The 9,748-nt window shown below is 36.0% G+C and overlaps 1 protein-coding gene across 1 annotated transcript; it reads right to left on the reverse strand.

The window, feature by feature from the left end:
• Positions 1 to 272: 272 nt before the first annotated feature.
• Positions 273 to 8,954, reverse strand: LOC115446369 (putative fatty acyl-CoA reductase CG5065). The gene is made up of 14 exons (XM_030173000.2): positions 8,806 to 8,954; positions 8,609 to 8,713; positions 8,094 to 8,224; positions 7,636 to 7,723; positions 6,611 to 6,683; positions 6,028 to 6,118; positions 4,988 to 5,133; positions 4,503 to 4,612; positions 3,902 to 3,985; positions 3,527 to 3,635; positions 3,071 to 3,248; positions 2,401 to 2,471; positions 1,186 to 1,443; positions 273 to 403 (listed from the first exon to the last, which is right to left on the reverse strand). Exons 2-14 carry the CDS (start codon positions 8,697 to 8,699, stop codon positions 286 to 288), a joined length of 1,548 nt encoding a protein of 515 aa, XP_030028860.1. The 5' UTR covers positions 8,700 to 8,713; positions 8,806 to 8,954; the 3' UTR covers positions 273 to 285.
• Between the last annotated feature and the right edge of the window lie 794 nt (positions 8,955 to 9,748).

Here is a 9,748-nt window from a genome sequence, read left to right on the forward strand (position 1 = left end):
ACCTACCCTTTCGGGGGATGAGGACATATATATTTGTAATTGCTTTGCCCATTCATTTCTGTATGGAGAATTGAAGAAATATGAACGCAACCTCCTTGTTAATGTCATTTATTGTGACTGCATAGGATCCTTCTACAAACTCTGTCTTTTTTCACGTTTCAACTCATGTAATTTCCTAATAAAAACTAACTCCGTTTATATACGATAATTTATTATTTTATCAAGAATTAAGTCTTAATTTAGTTGCAATATAAAAATAAAAACACAGCAAATTTATACACAGATTTAATGCACGTAAACATTCAGGCTCTCCCAGAAGCATTTTGTGCATGAAGATGTCAGAATCCACCAGAAGATTGCTGCGTAGAACAGACATTTCACAATAAAGTCCAGTACCATCATTCTGTAAAAAGGTAGAATATATATTAGTATTTCCCTTCATTGTAAGAACTATGTTCTTAACAGTAAATTACAGTCTAATCTATAAAACTAATAAGTAATACAACTCTAACTTAATTTGCTAGGTTTGAATTTAGGACTTCTTAGTCTATGTTCTAGGCACTTTCTTCGAATCTGGTTACATAAAAAATATTTTGTTCTGTGCTTGGCGGCAGAAATAGACATAGCGGTGGTACCTACCCAGGCGGACTCTCACATATAATAGACTTACTGCCAGTGAGTGTTGTTGATATCTGTTTAAGTAGCGACGATCTTAAGATGCTGGTTTTAATTTGCAGCCTCTCAGCTAATATCACACATGAGAGCGAAACTGATTGCTTCTACATACACGGCCCTATGAAACCAAGTGGTAGAACTCGACAAGTATTGAACAATAGAATTATAGGAGTGGAATGGGATAAATATGATGCTTAACCCCTATTAAAATTATGAAAAATAACCTCACGGTTTCCTATCACGTCTCATGGCCCTCTAACCAAGCATTAACGCTGCAGTACTACTAACGTGGTACGATAGTATTCAGCTGAATGAGAGGTGCTGTTGCTGGTATTTATTTATTGTAAGTTATCTTAAGAAACATAAATAATTATATACATAAGACGTTCGTATTGTTGTTTTGTTCTGTGTTTAAACGCCAGCAATAAAAACATCTTTCTTCCTTTTTATCAGGCAATACCTTTACCCAACGGTGGGACTGCATAAGCACTTATATTACAGAAAACCCACCTCCAAGCATGCGCTTTAGCTTTCGGTAAGTCTTCATCTTTCTCCTTCAACAAATACTTCTTGCTCCCCACATAAGATTTGTAAAAGAATTCCCACACGTCCATTTCTTCTATCTTATGCTTGAATTGTTTTTCATCTTCTTTTTTTATTGTATTTCTGAGTTGGAGTAATTTTTTATTATCAAATGTCCATTGCTTGATTATGAAGTATTCCAAAGCAAGATTGACGATGTAGATTCTTCGTTGGACTTTGACTAACCTGAAAAGGAAATGACAATATACTAGAATACTACGTAGTTTTAATACTACGTTAGAACGTCCGATATCTCCGAAGGAAGGAGGCGCTATTAAAGCACTCGTCAATGATACAATGAATCTCGTTCGTTGGCAACTAATATTCCGACAAGTTATAAAGGATCCGAAAATTTATAAACTTAACTGCCAATTTGAATATATTATTCCAATCTTTAAATTTGGATCAACGTACGGGGATCATACCGCCACCGTTAATACAAATAGCATGAAATAAACCAACCAAAATTATTTATATGTAGACAGTAATTACCGTGGCTCAATATTACAAGGTCCTATATTAATTTTTACTCATGTTGCAAAAATGAGATTAAATATTTTCATGTTGGTACAAATTAGAAAAGCCAATACATGGTTGTCCTTGATTATTGGATTTTTTTATCTTAAAAGACTTAAAATCATGCGATATATAATTCAATTTGCACATCAAATGTTACGTAAATCATCATTATGAGGACACGCATACACGCACACTCTCACGCACACATCTATACACTTAGCATTTAATTGTCAAGGCTTTTATTAGTTTTGAATAATATATGCAACACGGCAGATAGTTAAGTCTACATTTAAAATATGCGTAATCCTATAATTGGCATTAGTTGCAAAATCAATTTTAAATATAATATTATGTGAAGAGCTATTGGATTACTAAATAAACAAATCAACCTTGTAACAGTAAGCCAGCGAATTATAAATCGTTTAGGACGGTAGAGATACATGTTTTCTCAGGTATTGTGGACGTTTTAGAGCAATTGATTACTAGCATTGGCTCATAATTTTGAAACGTCCATCTGGAAAACTTTAGGGAAGGCCTATATTTAGCAGTAGACTTTATATGGCTGATGATGACGACGATGTGGCTCTCTTGCCAGTTGCTATTTAAACAACAAAAACAACTCACATAGGCTTCCTACCCAGTGCCAATAAAATGGCGTCAATAATTACAGCCGGCAATAGATGGAGTACAAGTACCTGCAAACAAATACTTTCATAAATAACAATCACACAATATATAATAAGTATATAATAAGAATTAATAGACACCTCATTTGTCAAAATGGGTCCAGTGGGGGCGATGCTAGAGTGGAATATAAAATAGATACATATATACATAGGGTGTTCAAATTATTACCCTTCCTTGGTTCGCCGTAGTTGGAGGTAAATATCTCTCAATTGAGCAAGAACAGCTGTGAATAACACTGTTTGGTCTATTTTCTAACCGACTTTAAAAACTAAAAAGTTCCAAGTTCCTTTTTGTCATTGCCTTAGTAGAGAAACGAGTCAGCGGTCCGCCTGATGGTAAACAACAACAACAAAAATCAATAAAGCAATGCCAAAGGAATAGCCAACGGTCTAGTGAGAGATAAGCACTCTTCTTCCTCCTATCTAATTAAAGTACCTATTCCAATTCATTACGGATTTTATCGCGGTTTTAATACTTTACTTTTGTCCTGACATTTCGAAAACTTTCCAGCCTTCATGGTCACGGGGGGGACCTATGTAATTTATTTATTCCAGGAAGAAATTCACGTGCAATATTAGACAAAGCTAGTTTTATAAAAGAAACTAACTTTAAAATAATGCAGAGTCCTAGATGTCGTTATGCTGCCATCGACGTGCCACAGGATGTTGTTCTGAGGAATCTTCCTAGCCAGCTCCCGGCCCATGTCAGTCACCTCTTTGTACGAAACCTCGTACAGTTTACCCGAAACGCAGTTATATATGGGTATGTCGTCTGTTTGTTGTAATCTAAAACAATTTATAATAATTATTTAATGCCAATCACTTGTACGGATTAAGCCGTTGATTTAATTTTGTGGGGATATTGGAGTCTCTCAGCTTAGCGACCGCAGGGGCCTGCAGATAATTAGGGGGAAGGACGAATGGAGGAAGAATGGGAAACTCTTGTGAATGGGTGGAATAGAGAAGGAAGAGAAATGTTTGGGAGCCTTCATAGACCACAATGTGTAGTTACAACCAAAAGGTATACACACTTCCTACTATCAACAAATACATCGTATACTTACTCAGTGGTCCCTCTAGCCCAGGCAGCCACTATGATGCTGGTCATACACACATCCACTGGTACGTAGTCAGCTATCATATCAGGATCTGTGTATAGACTCCTCATGATTCCTAGAACATTAACAGCATTTTAATCAGACGCCATGGAACAAGAAATGTGTGCAAGTATTGTGTGCTTACGCACGAACATTATTAGGAATAAAATAATACTAGTGTATATACATAAACATACATACATATGTATACATTTTAGTAGATTTTATATTAATCTAAAACTATCTACGTGGCCTGTGTGTTTTTATTAGTGTAGTGTTTCCTGTTACTCGACACAAGTTGATAGCGATTTGTATTCCTACTATTGATAATTATTAATTTACCTTTCCCACTAGCCACCAACAATCCCACTGGTCCGTTGTAATTGTCAATCCAGCCTGGCATGGGTTCTGCCAAGCTTGATATTACTGCAAAATATTCGAAAAGTTAAGTAAGTAACGTATAAAAAATGCGTTGAACTATACCTTCACAAAAAACTTCTTTAGAAAGTGACGAAGGCATTTTGCGGCCAAAATCTGTCATAGCTATTTTATCATACCTATGTATTCCCTACATCAATGGGCCGCGCTAATGTTTCTTCCACATTTTTCCTAGAGGTATTTACTTGTCAGCTAGATATGCATTCTCAGTTCAATCGATATTAAATTTAGGCAGAATTATCCTTACTGAAAGATACAAAGTCCTGACAAAATAATTAACTAAGGAGACATTTTAACGTCAAGTATAGGAATGTTTACAATTGGAAAAGCCAGTTGTAAAGCACCACGGATAAAAACTAAATAAAAGGGTCCTACTACATACGTAAATGGTCCTATCATATTAGCTGTTATATTTGATTCCAATAAAAGGCATAGGTTTCTTTGTAATACGTTGACAGCGTTCGTGCGATGCCATCATCTAGTATAACATTAGTCTGAGGCATACCAATCGAAGGTCTCATGATGACGATGGGCAGCCGGCCTCTCTCCTCGTACATAACGTGCTCCGCCAACTGCTTCGTGAACGTGTAGGTATTGGGAAGCTCTCCTAGATACCTGAAGATAGAGATATAATATATAGAAATATATGTTTGTATATATTTGTAGAGTGAGAGAGAGATGATATATTATGTATGTAAAAGTAAGTGAAGACGGTTGGATGTTTTTTAGAAAACTTCAAAACCACTGAATGACTGTTTGAAAATGATAAGCATAAAGTTTATTTCTATTCCTTAAAAGTACACAATGAGCCTATGGTTCCGAGAAAGGTTTTCTGCGCAAGCGAAGCTACGGAACATTAGTAATCATGTTAGTGTTTTGTGAGACAATGGCAGTGCTTAAGTCGACCAGACCCATTCATGGTATACACAAAAAAGTCTTCAACGATCTTTACCAGTGCCTCTACACATTCTGACAATAAATGATACTTACTTAGGTGTGAGTACGTTCAGCGTATGCTCATCAAGCGTCTCGCATATATTGATGGTGTCTCTCCAGTCGGCGTGCGGCGGATACATGATCTCCTCCACCAGCTCTCTATTCGTATTAGAGTACGACGTGGACACGTGGATCAAAGACTGAAAAGATCATATAATTACAATAATGGCATGTATGTACTGATACATTTTAAATATTCTAAAGCGTGGCTTCTATTAGGAAACAATAACAATTACACATTGTGATATTCTTTATTCCTAAAGGGGTAGTCAGAAGTGCAATGTAGAATACTAGAATGTTCTGTCCTATTCTGTGATTCTAGACACAAATTCAGACTCCGAGGTGACATTGAGCAGAAAAACCAAATAAAACCCTGTCCGACACGTGTTTTTTTTTATTGTTTTGATTGACGAGACGAGCTTGCCGTTCGCCTGATAGTAAGCGATACGACCGCCCACAAACAGAAGAAACACCATCCAACACCTTAAATTACAAAGTATTGTTTGGTATCCGACTACGCTCGCCATCCTGAGACATAAGATATTAAGTCTTATTATGTCCAGTTGTTACACTGACTACAATGTCATTTAAACCGAAATACAACAGTGACTACACACTGGTACTTAGCGGCAGAAATAGATATTGCAGTGATACCTACCCAAGCGGAGTCTCAGATATGAAAGACCTACCACCAGTAAAAATTTGAAACTATGCCCTTAAGGCGGTGACGTACACGCACGCAATAGATATGTACTTATATGTCACCGAGGCAGTAATTTAAGGTAATGGAGGAAGTTAGGTCTTATGTCGCCTACTGCTTGGGGGTTGGTATACTTATAATTTCTTAGACATTATTATTATGATCTTTCAATTATAATATTTACCCCTTACAATGGATACCTTTATCAAGAAGTGGCTGCTGATACATACAAAATTAACATTGCCCACAAAAATTAAACCTACGACGACAACTGCCCAGGGAGTCTCGCCTACAAGAAAACTTACACCTAATTATGTGCATTTGCCATACTTACAGATAAATCTTTCACTTCCTTAGCTAACGCCACGAGCTCTCGTGCCCCGCGGAGGTTTAGCATTGTCGCATATTTGATGGGATCGTCGAATCTGCAAAACAATGTATTGATTGTACAAAAAATAATTATGTTTCTTAAAAAAATAACAACCTATCTAAAGCAAGAGCAGAGCATGAAAATGACTCCAATAATTCTAATGTTTGAAGTTATCATCATGCACCATGAACACTCACAATGCGTAAAGCATCTTGTTGCGAAGAAGCTACACTCATATAAAAAGCAAAGTACGCCCATAAAAACCAATGCCAGAAGAATGATTATTGATGCGATGTCGATATTAAATGAGAGGAACATATATAAAAAAGGGTAAGTGGAAAATCTCTGTTCTCATACGAAATACAACAGCAGACTACTTCATGATTTAGTATAAGATAGTGGTGATACCTCAGTCAAGAAAGGATATGCCGTTCATGCTGGTCATAAATGTGTCTTTCGGCTAAACTTATGAACTTAGCCCCTATTATCAAATATGGAAGAACACCAATAGAAACGGAAATATGGTAAAAATAAGCAGTTCACATACCTCACGCTTGCAGCGACGTGAAATATTATATTGATTTTGTCCACTAAAAGAGCTCGGTCTTCTTGTGACAAACCTGGAATTGAAAGGATTTAGGTGTCAGTTATATAGACACATAGCTCTAAATAAGATGTAAGTATACATAATAGAATTCGAAGATCCCCTTCAATGTGCATCGTAGTTAAATCTTGGCGAACACAAGAAGTCGTGGCAATAGCAAAGTATAAAGATGGGTTGTTTTGCAACTTTGAATTTAGGGTTAATTTCTTAAACTCTTAATTCGATTCTAAACTATTATTTATCTCGAACATGGCCCCTAAAACGCGCGAATTCACCGACAGCTTCTTCCGTTTGTCAAAGGGCAATGCGGAAGTATTTTGCATTGAATAGAACTGGTAGCATTGAAATCGTCTCGACCTACATAATAAATTAGTTTTATAAATACATGGATACTTTAAAAAAATAGTTCGATACCTATGTTTTTGTACATTTAAAACACGAATACGGAAATTGCGTTAAAAATTACTAACACCCAAAAAAAGTTATTAACATTATATTATACGGTTTATCCAGACGTTACGTCATGATAAATGTCTTCTTTGCCATTCGTGTTATTATATTAGTATGCACGTTAAATAACCTTTGAAGTCTTGCCTAATCTACATTGAATATTGTTTTTGTATATATCTTCGTGTATTCATTTACCTTAACTAGTAATTTAAATGCCTCTATTGCTAAATTTATGAAATGTGCATAAAACGAATAGCAAAGCAGATTACGTTTGCTGATGTTTTTATAATTTCGTAGTTATCCGTTTATAATGTTAAATATTCTTGTGGTTTTTAGTATTGATAAAATATTTTTATATTTTGCTTTTTTATTATTTGTAAACAAAACATACAGTCAAACATAGAATCTCCACCTTTTTTTAAGTCGATTATAAAAGAAACCACGTTGTAAAAATTACATTAACAAAGTTTGAATATTAATCGGAAACTTTTGAAACCAGAAAACAACAAAAAACTTACCTAACCCAAGTTCCGAGACGTTGCCAGAAATAACTGACACTTTTGACATGAAAATATCTGGCTTCTCTTTTCTGAGACGGTCAAAACACTAGAACACAATAAATTGTTAGAAAACACAGTTTTATTACATTATCAAGATGACGATGGTGATCAGCGTGAGGGGCTCAAGCAGCTTGTCTACAAACATGTTTACATAAAGCCGCAGAACACAATTAGACAGTCTATTGAACCTGACTGCTATAATTTAAAGAAATTACGCCTTAACATGTTTTAATCCGTAGACCTATCTCCTATCCACCTTCTTTATGAAGACAAAACCCATGTTTTCTTAAGGTCAACGGCCCAGGAACGAGATTGTCCGCATAGAGCTTGGATAGACGTGGTCTATTATCAATTTCAATAAACATGTTCTGGGCTGTTCTGGCCCAATCATCATGGGGTAATAATTTTGGACTTACCTGAATAGAATACAAGTCTTTAAGTCTGTCTTCTGGTTTGACGCCTTTCTTGCTTCTCATCAGAAGATAAATTCTCTCCAGGTCCGAACAGGAGTATAGGAGTTTCTCTATCAGAATCTTACCCATGAAACCTGGGAAGAATTTTTTTTTATTTTATTGGTTATGGTTATACTTGAATATAAATGAAGGGGAATCCGCCAGTTTTATCGACTGTGAAATGTGAAAGACGTTATTTCAGTAAGTTTAATCCCGCCTAAGAGCCCCTAAGTGCTTCGTGATTCGGATTCAACCAGTGTACATCCGATTTTGAACAGGCCGGCATAATTATGTTAACCGGCGAAGGATACTCATCTCTCGTCAGTCGATGTCTCGCCACAACTTCACTTACTATCAGATACATTGTAGTACCTACATCCCCGATCGAGCTGGCCTACTTTACACACCACACTTTACTTTACTTCAGCTACGTGAGTCTTCACCCCTTTAATTACATTATAAGTAGTCAATCCACTTACCAGATCCTCCGGTAATGAAAATGCATTTTCCCTTATAATACTCGGGGATAGTGGGTAAATTAGTCGTGTCCCTCTCTTCAAGAAATCCCATGGTTTAAAAATTCTCTGCAAATGTACGTCATGTTAATATTACATTAATTTATTTTAAGATATTTAAAAAAGGATAATATTCAAATATACACAAAACCGACGCTTACATAATAGCCAAAATACTTTTTAGGATCTAATAAAATACTTCTACAACTTGCATATACAAGGTTAAATTAATGGCCAAAAACGGAACTAAATATACATGTACGAAGTCTGAGGTGTCGCGTCACGAAGTCGCACTCAAATGTCTGGAATTGTAATTTAATATTCCGTTTAATTGTTGTGCTGTTAAGGCGAAGACAAGTTATATATCTGATGATAATGATAATGTCATTTAAAGTGTGTGGTGGGGGTGGGGAGATATATTTTATATCCGCCCGGATAGCTATCGTACGCTAAGTGTTAAACCCGCCATAATGGCCATGCAACATAAATTAGATTTCCATTGCCACTTTTTAGTTATAAAACACAATGTAAATGAATTATATTAGCTTTAGCTCGCGTGTCCGTCAGATCAAAGGATTTTCCTCAGACTCAAGTCATAATATGTACCTTTTCGAGATAAACAGTAACTACCCTATATTATTTCATTTGGTTCAAGCATACTTTGAAGCAAATTTCATCAAAACTAGCTCAATAATTAAGTCGTAAAAGTTTAACAGAGTTATTTTTGCATTCATAATATTAGTATAAATTTGTTACTTAAATAAAAATATTCCGTACTGCGTGTTCTATCCGTATAACCCTTAAATATAATTTACTGCTCAGCGTTTTAAAACATCGCACAAATTACGGATTATAACTGACTATTAAGCATAATTGCCTAACACCTTGACAACTACGACTTCTTTTGCATACATTTATAGATATATTTTTACATTAATATGCACACAGTGGCCTTAACTGACGCAAGGCCCCGGGCGGAGCACAAAGAAATGTTCCTTAACAATTTCGTCGGTAAAAAAAAAGGTTCTCCAAGGCACTGCGTGAGGCCCTTGCAAGCAAGGACCGGGCCCGTTGCCCGGTTCGCCTACCCTAAGGCCGGCTCTG

Source organism: Manduca sexta, chromosome 28, assembly GCF_014839805.1.
Source record: "Manduca sexta isolate Smith_Timp_Sample1 chromosome 28, JHU_Msex_v1.0, whole genome shotgun sequence".
Taxonomy (NCBI): Eukaryota; Metazoa; Arthropoda; class Insecta; order Lepidoptera; family Sphingidae; genus Manduca; species Manduca sexta.